General features: G+C 40.5%; 1 protein-coding gene and 1 non-coding gene across 2 annotated transcripts in view; one reads left to right on the top strand and one right to left on the bottom strand.

The window, feature by feature from the left end:
• The window catches only part of ZBTB41 (zinc finger and BTB domain containing 41), a 39,433-nt gene extending 35,446 nt beyond the window's left edge, over positions 1-3,987 (bottom strand). The window contains 2 exon segments of the mRNA XM_070384691.1: positions 2,006-3,245; positions 3,880-3,987. Of these exon segments, the coding sequence (XP_070240792.1) occupies positions 2,006-3,128 (1,123 nt within the window). The 5' untranslated portion in view covers positions 3,129-3,245; positions 3,880-3,987.
• Positions 3,988-7,870: 3,883 nt separating this feature from the next.
• Positions 7,871-7,942, top strand: TRNAC-ACA (transfer RNA cysteine (anticodon ACA)). Its single transcript has one exon. It is a non-coding gene; the product is annotated as a tRNA-Cys (tRNA).
• Positions 7,943-17,733: the final 9,791 nt, after the last annotated feature.

Genomic DNA, 17,733 nt, shown 5'->3' with positions numbered 1-17,733 from the left:
CGACTGAGAACAAGGCATGACACAGGAAGCGTGTGCTAAGAATACAAAGTTTAAAAAGGCAGAATCAACTAGAAAGATGAAATGTTGTCAGGTATCTCAATTCAAGAATGTTCTTCTGTTCCCTGTAATGCTCACAGTATGTGTTCACAGCTCCACAAGAATATTTACCAGCCTTAGTTTAACAAGCTACTTGTATCCACACACTCTTCCAACTGACTAGTTGCTCAAAAAAAGTTACTCTATTCATTTGCACAGAACTTTAAACACAGTAAAAATAGCCATGAACAATTATTAAGTTGGATTGTCAAAAGCATTCTAATTTAGAAAAAAATATTCAAAGGCATAAAAAAGCAAAAAAAAAGGCACCTACTGCTGTGTCATAGTTTACACTGTTGAGTATTTTGAGAGCAAATGATTATCAATACCTTATTTAACCAATTTCCTCCTAACTCAATAACATCAGTGACTGAAGGGAAGTTGCTCAGTCATGTCTGACTCTTTGCCACCCCATGGACTGAAGCCTGCCAGGCTCCTCTGTCCATGGGATTTTCCAGGCGAGAATACTGGAGGGGGTTGCCTTTCCTTCTCCAGGGGATCTTCCTGACCAGGTTATCAAACCTGGGTCTCCAGCACTGCAGGCAGACTCTACCATCTGACCCACTAGGGACACATGGGGATATATTAAATGTATGTAAGTAATTTTACAAGGTCAAATAATACTTATCTGCTTCTTTTATGGAGAAGGCAATGGTACCCCACTCCAGTACTTTTGCCTGGAAAATCTGGCTGCAGTCCATGGGGTCGCTAGAGTCGGACACGACTGAGCGACTTCACTTTCACTTTTCACTTTCCTGCATTGGAGAAGGAAATGGCAACCCACTCCAGTGTTCTTGCCAGGAGAATCCCAGGGACGGGAAGCCTGGTGGGCTGCCGTCTATGGGGTTGCACAGAGTCGGACACGATTAAAGCAACGCAGCAGCAGCAGCAGCTTCTTTTATCATTCTATGTGGTAAAATACAGTCCCCAATTTCATAACTCTCATTTATATGTAAATAGGTGAACTGCTGCAATTTTAAAGTTCACATTATAAAGTCCATATAAGACACCTCCAAAAATTATTTTACTAGCAAGTAAGCTCTCCTGAAATTAAATATTCACTGACTGCCTGCAATGCAGGAGACCCAGGTTCGATCCCTGGGCTGGGAAGATCCCCAGAGACCGGAATGGCAACCCACTCCAGGTATTCCTCCCTGGAGAATTCCATGGACAGAGGAGCCTGGTGGACTACAGTCCATGCGGTTGCAAAGAGTCAGACACAAATGAGCAACTAATACTTTCACTTTTATATGCTTTTCACCTTCATATCACTTTTCATATGCTTTTCATATATATGCTTTTCTAATAAAGAAAAAATTGATTTCTTCATTATTATAATAACCCAAGAATACTATTAGGACACTTCCTAAAGTCTCTGCCTACAGAATGAAGGCATTTATTACACTTAGTAATTTAGTTTTATCTGTAACTATTCTTAATCTGAAACATCCCAGTTCTAAACAGTACTGGATACTGGAAAAGTGACTATATTTATGACTCACATATTACCACGCTCAAGGGGAAACAGTACAGGAATTATTAAATTACATACAATATGGCCTATTTCAATTTTCTATGATGACTCAAAAATAGCGCTTAAATTAAATTAGCATATAAATCAAAATGCTATATTCGTAATTATTGACACTCTGGAATTTTTCATACTAAACACAGGAACTAATGATCTGTCACCTACTGCCAGGACATGAGGAAGAGAAAATAAAAGGTAATATAAATACTTAATTCCTGAATCACAACAAATTTATAACAGGATAAAATACAGATCAAAAATCAAATACCCTCCATACTTTTCAAAAGTTATTTTCAAAGTTTAGTTTTTAATAATCACCTTTAAAGTACCCACGAAAAGTAAACTATTAGAGACAAGAAACATGCTTTTCTTTCTTACCTATGCGGTCAAATGTCTTATCGCATTTGGGACACTGCAATATTTTTTTGTTACTGTTCTGAATGATTACAGGGGTTAACCCCTCATGAATGCTTCCAACGGAATCACCGGCCTCTGGCTCCTCTTCTGCATCATTCTGATCTTTTTCACTCTGTTCTTCAATGTCAGAATATTCATCTGACATTTCCTCCTCTAGCTCATCTTCTTCAGCATTATATTCACTTCCGGGATCCTCAGAATCATTTCTATCTGACTTTTCCTTATCAAAACTGTCTTGATTCAAATTGTCTGACCCATCACCACTTTCTTGCTCATCATCACTGGTGTCCTCAAACTTAACAGGGCACTTTCGATTCCGTTTTGATCTTCTTGTGGAAAAACTTCTCTCCAGCATTTTTAACCCATGTTTTTTCCCTAATAAAAGGGACCTATGGGTTTTCGACAAATGATTCTCTAAAGACTTCTTATAACAAAAATGTCTACTACAGAATTTACACTGATGATTACTTGATAGTCTTCCAGTTAATTCACTTAGTGTTTCTTCTGGTGATGACTTTTCAGTTAGCTCAGACTGAAAAGTGGCAACATTTTCGTTATTTAGCAGCTTAACTGCATCTATAATATCCAGAAACTTTGCAGCCTCTAAAACAAGAGGGATTTCATATTTGTACACAAAAAATTCTGATGTGTAAAGAAATTCAAGCAAATGCTGAAAAACGGAGTGCGTTACGTGATCCAGGGTGACAACATCCGTGCTCGGATTTTTGCTCAAACACGCATGGAAATAACTACTGCCAACAGCAACGACAACTTTATGGGCGCTAAATTCTTTTCCTTCTACTATGATAAGTAAGTCACAGAAAGACGGTTGCTTCTGCCTGTCATCATTCAAATACTTCAGCAAGTTCTTATTGTACTGCAAAGAACTCAGAAGTTTCCTCTGATCCGGGGAGGGAGGAAGTTCCTGATAACAGCGTAGGGCTTCAGGAGCTGGTCTTTCTGTGGAATGAGCGTAGGTTACTTGGTCACACTCCTCTACAACATTTCCTTCCGGGGAATCTTTATGGTAGCCTAGATGGATCTTCTCGTCAAGATGTGAAGTAACCTTTCTCCTCTTCTTCATTGCAGTACAACGGTTTCAGAACAAGAAACTTCATAAGTGTCTTGAGGGATTTATGAAGGAAAACAGGATTGTCTGGGATCACAGCTTCTGGAGGGGCGTGCCCGAGGGTTGCATGGTCTGTGAAGAAGAGAGTAGAAGCATGTAAAACAACTCCACGGCCCAGCCATCCTAAGTCACTCGCGGTACTGTCAACAAAACCTTCCTAAATGAGAAGTAAATTATGACAAAGTCACCGCTTCCACGCATTCGTGGCTGAGATTTTAGGGCGGAGAACGAGGAGGGCAGGATTAGAAAAAGACAGACAACAAAAGAATAATTTTGAAGGAGGCAGGGCACACCTTGCAGGCCCTATTCCCGAACGGAGTAGCGGGAAAGCGGGCAGAAGGGGAGGCTCCCCCGAGCCCGCGGCGGGCCAGGTCGAGGCGCCCACCTTCGCGATGCAAGGGCGCCGGGGCGCTGACACTCAGGCCGTCGCGGCCACGGAACCCACGTTCCCTCCCCCTCCCCCATTAACACGCTTCCCCGGGGCGGTGAGGCGCACCTCATCCCGGCCGGCGAGCGTCCAAAGGCCGGAGGCGCCCGGCGGGACTGCCCTGGGAGCGGCGCGGAGAGGAGGTCGGGGTCACCCGGGGGACGACCGCCAGAGCAGAGCCTCCCCGGGCCGCTGCCGCGCCGAGACCGCACCACCGACGGCGACCCCTCGCCGCCCGCCCACCCGCTCCCCGCGCGGACGCCCCGCGCGTCCATTTACCCGGGAACGCAGGGCTCCCCGCTGGCTCCCGGCCGCCAAGCTCCACTCCGGGCGCGCTCGCTCCGGCGCCGAGACACTTCCGGGTTCAGCCCCCGGCCCCGCCCGCCTTTCCCCTGCCGTCGCCCCGCCGCCGCAGCCGCCGCCGCGGCCACCGAACACGTCAGCGGCGCGCAGCCTCGCTGCCGCCCGACACCCCTCCACCCCCACAGCGCGCGGCCCTGCGCATGTGCGCGCGCTCACCCTCCCCGCGCATGCTCCGTGATGCCCCCGCTCCCGGGCGACCCCAGCGACTACACTCCGAGTCCGTTAGTCCGGGTTTTCGCGGTGGTTCAGGGGCCGCTGTGCCCGAGCCAGTCTGGCCCTGGGGGACAGCCTTGCGGGGACCGGCGGAGGAGAAGAAGAGGCGAAGTTGCGGAGGCCTGGGCGGGGGCACCGCGGCGCGAAAGGACAGCGTTCTCCCGGCCTGGGGCGGTTCGCAGCGGCCCCTCAGCGGCAGGCGACAGCGTGTCCGCCTACGCCGCCCCGCATCGGAAGAACCCAGCCGGACGCAGCTAACGCAGTTGCTCCTAAAATTAGTGTTTGACTTCTTACCGTCCACAGAAACATTGAACATTGTACACATAAGCATACAGCTGGTAGGACAGGAAAGAAAGCTGAACCAAGGAGAAAAGGTCCACAGGCTAACTTTTGGGGCCAGTGCCCAGGATTGTGCGTTTGTAGCGCAGTCCCGGGTGGTGCCGGGATTGCTTCCCCGAAGACTACACGTTTACTAGGCGGTCCTAGTCGTGTGGTTTTCCAGACACCGGGGAAATGAGGCAGAGGCTGACGCCGAGCAGCTCGGGGAACCCATTCCCTGTTCCCCTGTGGATGGACCTGGTGCAGAATAGTTATTCCTGACACTTGTTAACGGTAAGGCAAACTTCGTTCAGTAGGGTTCTGTCCTGTGGGGGAGAGAATGGACTCAATTCCAGACAAGGAATAGTGGGAATTTGCAGCCCAGGAGCTGCCTGGGGGTGGCGGGCATGTCAGTGGATGGAGAACTGCCAAGAGATAACGCGGGGTGTCGGGGGATTTTGGCTAAACTGACCCAACAGGATTCTGGTTGGAGGCAGGTGGGATTGGTCAGACATCACCTGGTGGGATGGGGTTGGGGAAGAGGTTAAGGAACCAGGTATCAGATACAGAGGGTGGGGTATTTCGGCTAAACTGAGGAATGCAGAGACAAATACAGAAGCTCAAAAGTCAGAACCTAACTGAGAAGGGAGTTTAGAGGAGCCTGGTTAAAATTTGGTCAAGGAGAATCTTTGTTAGACCTTATCCAGTCAGTGGAACGTCTTAGAGCAAAGACTGAGCTTTCCAGCAGAAGCTGTTCTCCTCAGGACTTCAACCTGAAAACTCTGCCTGGGTTTTCAGCCTGATGCTGTGAAGTGTCTGGACTGAAGATTGGAACATCAACTCTTACCTGAGTTTCCTATGGAAATGTCTATTCATAGGCCTGTCCTATGGATTTCAGACTTACTAGCCCCCAGAATCAACCATGCAAGTCAATTCCTTAGAATATCAGTGTATCCTCTATCTATCCTGTCAGTTCTGTTTTTCTGGAGAACCGTCACTAGTACACTGGGAATGAACTAGTACACTGGCAATGAACAATAGGAAAATGAAAAATAATGCCTTTGTATTTTCCTCAATCATGTGGCACCAACATCCGTGTCCCTAAGGTGTCAGAAGTCTTTGTCAAAGGAAGTAACAGTGGGGTGGGTGCCGCGAAGGAAAGCGCGGAGCCAGAAAGCCAAGACAGAAAGGAAATCTACACTCTTTAGAACCTCTTCCCTATAGCTTCCTTTTGCTGATCTGTCATGGTCTTAATTCAACATTCTTTGAAAGGCTGTTTCACAAATTTATTTCTGAAAATGAAAATGTGTTTCTTCATTTACTCATTGAATATCCATTGAACAACTATTCTGTACCCTGCATGTAACATTTTAAATAAACTTAAAAGGTGTTATTTGACAGCATCAGAAATATAAAATACCTGGGAATATGAAATACCTGAGCACTCCCCCTAAAACACAGTTCAGAGACATTAAAGAAGACCTAAATAATTGAAATATGTCATATTCATGGACTAGAAGAGTGCATATTGTAAAGATGTCAATCAAGGGACTTCTTAGTTGGTCCATTGGCTAAGACTCTATGCCCCCAACGTAGGGGGCTGGAGTTTGAACTCTGGTCAGGGAACTAGATCCCACATGTTGCAACTGAGACCCAGCGTAGCTAAACACATGTTTAAGAAAATCAAAAGGCAGATGAGAATATATTTGAAAAACATAATGTCCCCCAAGTAAAAAGAACTATTACAGCTAATGAGAAGGAAAAAAAAATATTTAAAATGAGTAAAATACTTGATCAGACATTGCTTGAAAAGAGAGAAATATGTGAAAGGTATTATCTTTAAATTGCATCTTAAAGGAGATTCTAATTAAAACCACAGTAAGGTACATCCATAACAATAACTACATTTGACTGATAATATCAAGTGTTGAAAAAGATGTTTCAGCTGGAAGATAGATGTATCAACTGATGAAGATAGATCAACTGGAAATCTCATTAATTTAAAAATACATGTATTTATTTGGCTGCATCCGGTCTTAGTTGCAGCTCTTGGGATCTTTGCTTTGTCAGGCAAGATTTTCTCATTTTCGGTGCGTGGACTCCCTAGTTGTGGGAGGGCTCAGTAGTTGAGGCATGCAAGCTTAGTTGCTCTGCAGCATGTGGGATCGTAGTTCCCAGATCAGGGATTGAACCCACATCCCCTGGGTTGCAAGGTGGATTCATAACCACTGAACCACGAGGGAAGTCCTTCATTCACTTCTTCCTGAAATGTAAAATGGTATAAGCAGTTTAGAAAACAGTTGAACAATTTTGGAAAATCACACATCATATAGGCTAGGCAGTCCGTCTTTATTCAAGAGAAATCAAAGCATTATATCCACACAGAGTCTTACAAAATTTTATAGCAGCTTTACTTATGATAGCCCCAAATTAGGATCAACCTGAATGTCCAATAAGAGGAAAGTGGATAAATATGTAGAATACTATTACTATCTACAATAAGGAACAAAGTAATGCCAAAGGCAACAACCTAGATGAGTCTCAAACTACTCAAATGGTAAAGAATTCACCTGCAATGCAGGAGACTAGGTTCATTGCCTGGGAAAACTCCATGGGCAGAGGATCCTGGCAGGCTATAGTCCATGGGGTTGCAAAGAGGAGACATGACTAAGTGACTAACGCTTTCACTACTTAGCAGTAAGAAGGAACAAACTAATGCCAAAGGCAACAAAATAGATATCTCAAAATAACTGTGAATAAAAGACAAAATGAGTATATTCTATGTGATTCGATTTATCAAAAAACTACAAACCACAGATTAAAATGACAGTTTGTTGCTTAGTCACAGCAGGTGGCATCAGAATTTGTATAGATTAAAAACACACAAAATTTTGATTGTAGCGATAATTTCACTAGTGTATACATACATATATGTATACACTAGTATACATATATATATATAGCTGATCAAATATATACCTGATCAAATTATATACCTTAAATATATACAGAGTATTGCATGATAATCTTAAAGTCATTAAAACATGTCACAGACAGACATGCAATGAAACAATGGAAAAGTTGAAAGTCCACAGATCAAAATTCACAGGTCAATTTACTATTTAAAAAGGTAAAGTTTCAAGTCTGTGACAAAAATATAAGACTGTCCAATAAATGAAAATAGATAAAATAGGTGGGCATCAGAAATAAAAGTAAGTTGTATATAACCTCAGCTAATTAAGATAAATTCCAGATGAATAAAAAAATATAAATTTAAAAATTGAAACCATAAGAGGAGTATAACAAAATAACAGTAAAATGTGAAGGTCTCTCTCAGCATGAGTCAGAATTTAGAAGCAATTAAGGGAAGAAAACTTCCCTGGTGGCTTAGAGGATAAAGCATCTGCCCACAATGCAGGAGACCCAGGTTCAATCCCTGGGTAGGGAAGATCCCCTGGAGAAGGAAATGGCAACCCTCTCCAGTACTCTTGCCTGGAAAATCCCATGGATGGAGGAGCCTGATAGGCTATAGTCCATGGGGTTGCAAAGAGTCAGACATGACTGAGCGACTTCAGTTCACTTCAAGGGAAGAAAATTGTTAAATCAACTATATAAACTTAAAAATATTTTACATGGAGGAATTCCAGTATCAGCAATGGTGTATTAAGTAGCTGGAACCAATTGTCTTGCTGTAAACAGCTAGTTCAATTTTTTTTTTTTTTTAAGACAAAAGCTACTGTTTTGAATGCATGGCATAGCTAACAAGGTTGTATATGAGGAATTGTGAGGGCCTGGACTGCAAGAAAAAGAGGCTCAAAGAGGTGATCTGGCCTTGGTGGGGGAGCTTCTCCCTAAAAGCAGTTACTGACTGGAAAAAAACAACTGAGAGGCTGATAACATGAGCAGATCCTTGACAGAGCCGTGAGACAGGGAGATAAACGTTGAAATTAAAGGACCCCTTCCACAAAAAAGGACCCTAATAAACACCCCATGTTTCCAGCTGGAACTCTGTGAGTAAGAATGTACCAGAAATAGACCAGTCTTCATACACTAAAGTTCTTAACATTTTTATTCCTTATTTGAGAAAGACGATGAAGAATTTCTCCTTCTTTTAGCCTACCTGCCTGCCAGAGGCAAAACCCATCCTGTCTTGATTATGATGACATCATCCAGGCTCATTATTTTTTTAACTTGGTCATTCAACATGACTTGTGGGATCTTGGTTCCCTGACTAGGGATCGATCCTGGCCCTCAGCAGTGAAAGTGTGGTGTCATAACGTATACCACCAAGGAATTCCTAACTTGTTAAGTTTTAATATATAATATCCAGTATCAAACACACACCTATACACACAAAGGCTGTTTCCAAAAATGTAAGACACAAAACATGAAACAGATCCACAGAAGATGAAGAAAATCAAGTTATTAGACCAATACAGCAACAGCATATAAACTATGAGTGATATGTTCAAGGAATTGACAGAGAATATTGAAATTTTAAACAAAAAAATGGAAATAAAATACAAATTCTAGGACAGGAAAACATAATAGGTAAATCTAAGAAGAGTGGGTATGTTTAACCTACGATTAGAAAGAACTGAAGAGAAACTGTTGAAGTAAAAGATAAATCAGAAGAAATATCCAGAATAAAACACAAACCAAGAATAGGTAATACAGGAAAGAGGAAAAGAAATATTTAGAACACATAAAACACCAAACATAAATCTTAATAGAACCACAGCAGCAGAAGAGGAAAATGAGAATGAGGAAGATGTAGCATTTTAAAAAGAATAGCTGAGAATTTCCCATTGATGAAAAACATCAAGCCAGAGATTCAAGAAAAAGTAGGAATTCCAAGCAAGATAAGTTCATAGAAAAGTAAAATTAGGCATATAAATCTGCTGAAAATTGGAAGTAAGGAAAAAAATTTTAAAGCATCCATAGGAGAAAAAAGGGACTTCACAGGTGGCACTAGTGGTAAATAACCCCCTGCCAGTGCAGGAGACAAAAGAGATGCAGGTTCGATCCCTGGGTTGGGAAGATCCCCTGGCCAAGGGCATGGCAACCCACTCCAGTATTCTTGCCTGGACAATCACATGGACAGAGAAGCCTGGCAGGCTACAGTACATAAGGGTGTACAGAGTCAGACATGACTGAATCGACTTAGCAGGCATGCATGCAGGAGAAAAAAGAGTATTGGCATGAGAGGAGCAAAATTAGACCAAGAGCTGACCTCCCAGTGTAAGTTTTTGAAGCCCAAAGACACCTTCATGATGCTCATAGAAGACAACTGCTAAGCTAGAAAAAATCCTTCAAATGAGAAGCAAGATAAAAACTAGTTGAAATAAGCCAATCTTGAGAGGATTCACTAGCTCCAGACTCAGCATGTGTTAAAAGTTCTAATTTATATATAATAACTCAAGGGTGTTTAGCCTCTGGGGTAACTACTAAAATCAAAATTAAATAAATGTTTAATAAGTAGGCTAATAGAGGTAAGGAATTTGAACACTGAAAGAAAAATCAAGAAGAAGAAAGGGAAAGAAAGAGCAACAGCATTTGAAACAAATAGAAAAATGTAGTAAGATGGAAGATCTAAAGTCAAATGTAATAATTTCCAGTTAATGACTTAACTGGAAATTGACCAAATTATTCAATTAAAAAGACACTGATTAACAGACTGAATGAAAAAAGATAAAAACTTGCTATTACAGACTTCATTACTACAAAAACTTGATTACTGTAGACAAGGCTTAAATTTAAAGAAAAGTTAAAAATACATAGTTGGAAAATTATACACTATGCAAATGCTAACCAAAGATAGATTACTGTACCTATATTAATATCAGGCAAAGTAGACTTAGACATAAATTATTCATTTGAGATAGAAGGCCATGTAATAATAATACAGTCTTCAATCCATGAAGAAGATATAGCAATTTCAAATATGTATGCCTGTATTCAATTATGTATATATTTTATATACTGATAAATTTCTACCTATCCATATGTATATACATATGTACTATTTTATTTACATATATAAGAAAAGTATGTACTATTATATAATATTTTATATACAAGTATATAGTAACTAGTATATAATATTTTATACACTAATTATATATATAACATTATCATATTAGTACAAAAAAGATAACTTGAAAACCCAAAATGTTTGGAAATTCATTAATACATGGATGGCTCAGTGGTAAAGAATCCACCTGCCAATGCTGGAGATGCGGGTTCCACCCCTGGGTTGGGAAGATCCCCCTGGAGAAGGAAATGGCAACCCACTCCAGTGTTCTTGCCTGGGAAATCCCATGGACAGAAGACTGTGACTGGCTGCAGTCCATGGGGTCACAAAAGAATCGGACACAACTTAGCGCCTACACAACAACAACAACAAGCATAGAGTCAATAGCCTAAAGAAAGCTGAGCACCCAAGAATTGATGCTTTTGAGCTGTGGTGTTGGAGAAGACTCTTGAGAGTCTCTTGGACTGCCAGGAGATCAAACCAGGTAATCCTAAAGGAAATGAGTCCTGAATATTCATTGGAAGGACTGATGCTGAAGCTGAAGCTCCATTACTTTGGCCACCTGATGTGAAGAGCCAGCTCATTGGAAAAGACCCTGATGCTGAGAAATATTGAAGGCAGGAGAAGGGAATGACAGAGGATGAGATGGTTGGATAACATCACCAACTGTATGGACATGAGTTTGAGCAAGTTCTGGGAGTTGGTGATGGACAGGGAGGCCTGGCGTGCTGCAGTCCATGGGCTTGCAAAGAATCAGACATGACTGAGCGACTGAACTGAACTGAAACAGCCTAAAGAAAATAATCACAATATAATTTACAACTTATTTCGAACTGGATAATAATAAAAATATATCAAAACAAATGTGATATAGCTAAAATCATATTTAGAAGGCAACTTTAAATGCTCACACTAGAAGAAAAACTGAAAATTCTTGATCTACGCATTAATTCCAAGTATTAGCACCTGCCCCCCACCTCAAAAAAATTTCCAGAGATTATAAGATTGGAAACAACCAAAACCAGATATCAGTAAAATGGAAAGTTATTTTTTTATATTTACTTATTTAGTAGTTGACTGCATTGGGTCTTAGTTGTGGTGTGTGGGAGCTTTCCTCATGGCACGTGGGCTCATCATCATGGCACAGAGCCTTCCCTCTAGTTGGGGCACACAGGCTTTAGAGCGCCTAGGCTCAGTAGTTGGGGCCTAGTTGCCTGGTGGCATGTGGGATCTTAGTTTCCCAACCAGGGATTGAACCCATGTCCCTTGCATTGGAAGATGGATTCTTAACCCCTGGACCATACCACTTATTTTTTTTTTAAACCCTAAAGTTATTTTTGTTGTTGTTAAAAAAAAAAAGCAGTATACAGTTGATAAGGAACTCTTACCTTCCTGTGTGCCATTTGTTAAGTTATTGTGTATTAACTTCAAGTCTCCCCTTCAAAATTCTGCATGTGATGCTGGGCTGGCACTCAGATTTGCAGGCTGGCTCCCTGTTAGTTTCTGAAGGGAAAAATAGAGATTTTTAAAAAGTAAGAAAACCATGGTTGGAAAGTGACAAGCTCTCTGTCTTGTAAAAGTACCAGAAAGAAAGTACTAGAAAGAAAGGACACTATCAGGAAAGTGAAAAGACAACCTAAGGATGGGAGAAAATACTTGCACATGATAAATCTGGTGATCTAGTATCTAGATTCTATTTAAAAATTTTATGAATCAAAAAATAATCCAGTTTTTAAAATGGACATTGGATTTGAATAGACATTTTTCCAAAGAAGATATATAAAGGCCAATAAACACATGAAAAGTTGTTCAATGTCACAGTCTGTATAGAAATGTAAATTGAAACCACAGTTACATACCTACCGCATTCACACCAACTAGGATGGTCATTATTAAAAAGATAGATAACAAACACTGGCAAGGCTGTGGAGAAGTTGAAACCCTCATACACTGCTGGTGGGAACATGAAATGCACCTGCTTTGGAAAATGTTTTGTCAGTTTCTCAAAAAGAGAAACAAGAGTTACAATACAAGAGTTACCATGCTGCTGCTGCTGCTGCTAAGTCGCTTCAGTCGTGTCCGACTCTGTGCGACCCAAGAGACGGCAGCCCACCAGGCTCCCCTGTCCCTGGGATTCTCCAGGCAAGAACACTGGAGTGGGTTGCCATTTTCTTCTCCAATGCATGAAAGTGAAAAGTGAAAGTGAAGCCGCTCAGTCGTGTCCGACTCCTAGTGACCCTATGGACTGCAGCCTACCAGGCTCTTCCATCCATGGGATTTGCCAGGCATGAGTACTGGAGTGGGGTACCATCGCCTTCTCCGAGAGTTACCATGTGACCTAGCAATTCCACTCCTAGGTTTATTCCTGTTCATTCTCAACGTTGTGTCTGACTCTGCAACCCCTTGGACAGCAACATGCCAGGCTTCCCTGTCCTTCCTTCACTGTCTCCTGGAGTTTGCTCAAATTCATGTCCATTGAGTCAGTGATGCTATCTAACCATACTTAAGAAAACTAAAAACCCATTTTCACGCAAAAACTTGTACACAAATGTTTATGGCAGTATTATTCATAATCACCAAAAGGTGGAAGCAACCCAGATGTCCATGCTGATATTAAAATTTGGCTTATTGATAGAATTTAATGTTCTATCAGGAAAGGTATTAAAGTACTGATACATGCTACAACATAGATGAGTCTTGAAAAATTTCTAAGTGAAAAAATGTGAAATGTAAATGACCACGTAGTGTATGATTCTGTTTATATAAAATTAATAGTGAAACTCACAAAAACAAAGTAGATTAGTAGTTGTAAGGGTCTAGGGAAAAGGGGAGTGGAGGAATGACTGCTGATGGGTACAGATTTTCTTTGGGCTAATGAAATTGTTCTAATATTAGATTGTAATTTTACTTGTGCAACTTTGTGAATACGCTAAGTGAAAGTGAAAGTCGCTCAGTTGTGTCCGACTCTTTGCAACCGCTTGGAATTCTCCAGGCCAGAATACTGAGTGGGTAGCCTTGGGTCGCTGAGAGTCGGAGATGACAGAGTGACTTCACTTTCACTTTTCACTCTTATGCATTGGAGAAGAAAATGGCAACCCACTCCAGTGTTCTTGCCTTGAGAATCCCAGGGACAGGGGAGCCTGGTGGGCTGCCGTCTCTGGGGTCGCACAGAGTTGGACACGACTGAAGCGACTTAGCAGCAGCAGCAGCAGCCTTTCCCTTCTCCAGGGGATTTTCCCAACCCAGGGATCAAACCCAGGTCTCCCGCATTGCAGGCAGATTCTTTACCAGCTGAGCCACAAGGGAAGCCCAAGAATACTGGAGTGGGTAACCTATTCCTTCTCCAGTGGATCTTTCCAACCCAGGAATTGAAAAACCACTGAATTGTATGGTTTAAAAGGTTAAATTTTATTTTATATGAATTACATTCAATAAAAATCGTATATTCATTTTGTAATTGTAACAGCATAGAAAATGCTTACATAATTTTTATGTGTAAAAGAGTGCTTTTTGTTCACTTGTAAAAGTTATACTGAGTGAAGTTTGGAAAGCATTGCATCAAAACATTAATAGAAATTTTCTCCAGGTTGTGGGGTGATATAAGATTTTTTTTCTTCAATTAAAACAAAAATTTCAATTCTTGTATTATAAACATGTATTTTTGGCATCATTGACTCAATGGACATGAGTTGGAGCAAACTCTGGGAGACAGGGAAGCCTGGTGTGCTGCCATCCATGGGGTCACAAAGAGTTGGACATGACTGAGCAACTGAACAACAACAACACTTTTTAATAAGGAAAATAAGTTTTTAAAAAAGTACCATAAATAAAATGTGTCAGATAATGTCATAGTGCTTACAGGCTCTTAGACTTCAGACTCCAAAGTTGAAGAGTGTCACATATGCTGAGCAAGGAATAAGAAAGCTTTGTCATTGTCACCTTATGAAAACACAAGGACTATAAAAACTTAACATAGTCTTGGGGACTTCTCTGCTACCTAGAAAAATTTTTTTTCAACTTTATTAAGGTATAATTGACAATAATATTGTAATATATTTAAAGTGTACAATGTGATGACTTGACATACATACACATTATAAGTTAATACACCATCAAGTTAAATAACACATCCATCATGTCACATATTTTTAACACATCCATCACCTCACATTACATTTTTTAGTGAAAACATTTAAGTTCTACTCTTTGAGCAAATTTCAGTCATCTATGTTGTTATCATCACCATGCTGTGTATTAGAGCATCAGACCTTATTAACCTGATAACTGAAAGTCTGTGCCCTTTGTCAGTCTCTCCCTACTTCCCCTACCTCCCAGGCCCTGGCAACTGCTTTTGTACTCTCCATTTCTATGAGTTTGACCTTTTTTTTTTTTTTTTTTCCACACGTAAATGGTAATATATATTGATAGTATTCATATTTGTCTTTGTATATGTGTCTGGCTTATTTCACTTAGCATGATGCCTTTAGGTTGCAAAAGGCAGAATTTCCTTCTTTTACTTAAGGCTGAATAGTATATATAAAGAAATATAAAATTTTCTTTACGCATTCATCTGTTTACAGATACTGAGGTTGTTTCCATAATTTGGCTATTTTGAATATTGCAGTGAACACAGGAGTGCATATATCACTTTGAGATAATGGTTTCACTTTCTATGGATATATTCTCAAAAGTGGGGTTGTTATATCATATGGCACTTCTGTTTTTAATTTCTCGAGGGACCTCCAAGCTGTTTTTGACAGTGGTTGTATCAGTTTATATTTCCGCTAACAGTGTACAAAGATTTCCTTTCCTCCACATCCTCACCAACATTGTTATCTTTTGTCTTTTTGATGATGAGCGTCCTAGTGGATGAGAAGTGACATCTCCTTGTGGTTTTGATTTGCATTTCCCTGAGGATTAGTGATGTTGAGCAACCTTCCATGTACTTGTTGGCCATTTGTATGTCTTTGAAAAACTGTCTGTATAGGTCCTTTGCCTGTTTTTTCCATTGGGTTATTTGTTGTTGAATCGTATGAGTTACTTGTATATTTTGGATATTAACCCCTTATTAGGTAAGTGGTTTGCAAATATTTTCTCCCATCCTGAAGGTTGACTATTCAGTTTCCTGATGGTTTCTTTTGCTATGTAGAAGCTTTTAATTTGATATAGTTCCACATGTTAATTTTTGCTTTTATTAAATCCAAAAAATCATTGCTGATAGCAATGCCAAGGAGTTTGCCAGCTGTTTTCTTCTAAATGTTTTATGGTCTCAGGTCTTACATTTAAGTTTTTAATCTATTTTTGAGTTGATTTTTGTGCATGGTGTAAGAAAAGGGGTCCAGTCTCATTCTTTGGCATGGCGCTGTCCAGCTTTCCCAACACGTTTACTGAAAAGATGTCTTTCCCCCATTGTATATCTTGCTCATTTGTCAGTTAATTGACTATATATGCACAGGATTACTTTGGGCACTTGATTCTATTCCATTGATCAGTGTCATGCCAATACTATGTTGCTTTGAAATCAGGAAGTATGATGCCTCCAGCTTTGTTCTTTTTCAAGATTGCTTTAGGTTTCCTTTAAATGGAAAAGAAGCAAAAATCTATAGGAAAAGGAAAATCCCAACAGAAAGGCAAATACATAGAAGGATTGAAGATCATTTAAATAATCCAGTATGTAGATTTAAAAAAAGAAAACAAAGTTGTGAAAGCAACTATAACTACAATGAACAGTAAAGTGATAAGCTTGAAGATGCAAAATGACATCAAAAACACAAAATGTGGGAGAGGGAAGTAAAAAATAAGAATCTCTTTGGACATTCTCTCACATAATATACAAACATAAACTCAAAATAGTTTAAAGACCTAAATGTAAAACATGAAGCCATGAAACTCTTAGAAGAAAACATAGGGGAAACACTCTGACATAAATCACGGCAATATTTTCCTCTTCATCAGTCTCCTAAGGCAAAAGAAATAAAAAATAAACAAGTGGGACCTATAATGATCGACTTCACAGCTTTTGCACAGCAAAGAAAGAAAACCATCAACGAGGAACAGGAAAAAATATTTGCAAATGATTCAACTCACTGGGGTTAATTTCCACATATACAAACAACTCATACAATTCAGAATCAAAAAACAAATGATCCAATTGAGAAATGGACAGAAGACTTGAATAGACATTTTTCCACAGAAGACATACAGGTGGTTCACAGGCACATGTAAAATGCTCAGCTTCACTAATTATTAGAGAAATGAAAATCAAAACCATAATGAGGTATCATCTCACACCTATCAGATGGCTGTCATCAAAAAGTCTGCAAATAACAAATGTTGGATAGGATACAGAGGAAATGAAATGTTTGTAAATTGTTGTGTGATAGTTGCTCAGTTGTATCCAATTCTTTGCGACCCCATGGACTGTAGCCCACCAGGCTCCTCTGTCCATGGAATTCTCTAGGCAAGAATACTGGAGTGGTTATGGAAATGGTACAGCTACTATGTGAAATAGTATGGAGGTACCCTAATAAACTAAAAATAGAACTACTGTATTATCCAGTGATGGATATATATATATATATCCAGAAAAAAATGAAAACAATAATTGGATAAGATTCATGAACCCCAGTGTTCACAGCAGCACTGTTTATAATAGCCAAAACACGGAAGCAACCCAAATGCTCATCAACAGATGACTGGATTCAGGAGAGGAAGTACACATACAGAATGGAATATTATTCAGCCGTAAAAGGATGAAATACGGCCATTTGCAGCAACGTGAATGGACCTGGAGAATATTATACTTGGTAAAATGTCAGAAAAAAACAACTATTGTATGATACCAGTTATATATGGAATCTGAAAACTCATACAAAACAGAAGCAGCCTCACAGATATAGAAAACAAATCTGTGCTTACTAAAGGGTAAAGGGTGAAAGGAAGGAGAAAAGTGTTAATGGCTCTGCTGCTGCTGCTGCTGCTGCTAAGTTGCTTCAGTCGTGTCCGACTCTGTGCAACCCCATAGACGGCAGCCCATCAGGCTCCCCCGTCCTTGGGATTCTCCAGGCAAGAACACTGGAGTGGGTTGCCATTTCCTTCTCCAATGCATGAAAGTGAAGAGTGAAAGTGAAGTCGCTCAGTCATGTCCGACTTTTATCGACCCCATGGACTGCAGCCTACCAGGCTCCTCCGTCCATGGGATTTTC

The sequence above is a fragment of the Bos mutus genome, chromosome 16 (genome assembly GCF_027580195.1).
Source record: "Bos mutus isolate GX-2022 chromosome 16, NWIPB_WYAK_1.1, whole genome shotgun sequence".
Classification (NCBI taxonomy): domain Eukaryota; kingdom Metazoa; phylum Chordata; class Mammalia; order Artiodactyla; family Bovidae; genus Bos; species Bos mutus.
The sequence above is the reverse complement of the archived record's forward strand: the minus strand, read 5'-3'. Positions and strand labels throughout refer to the sequence as shown.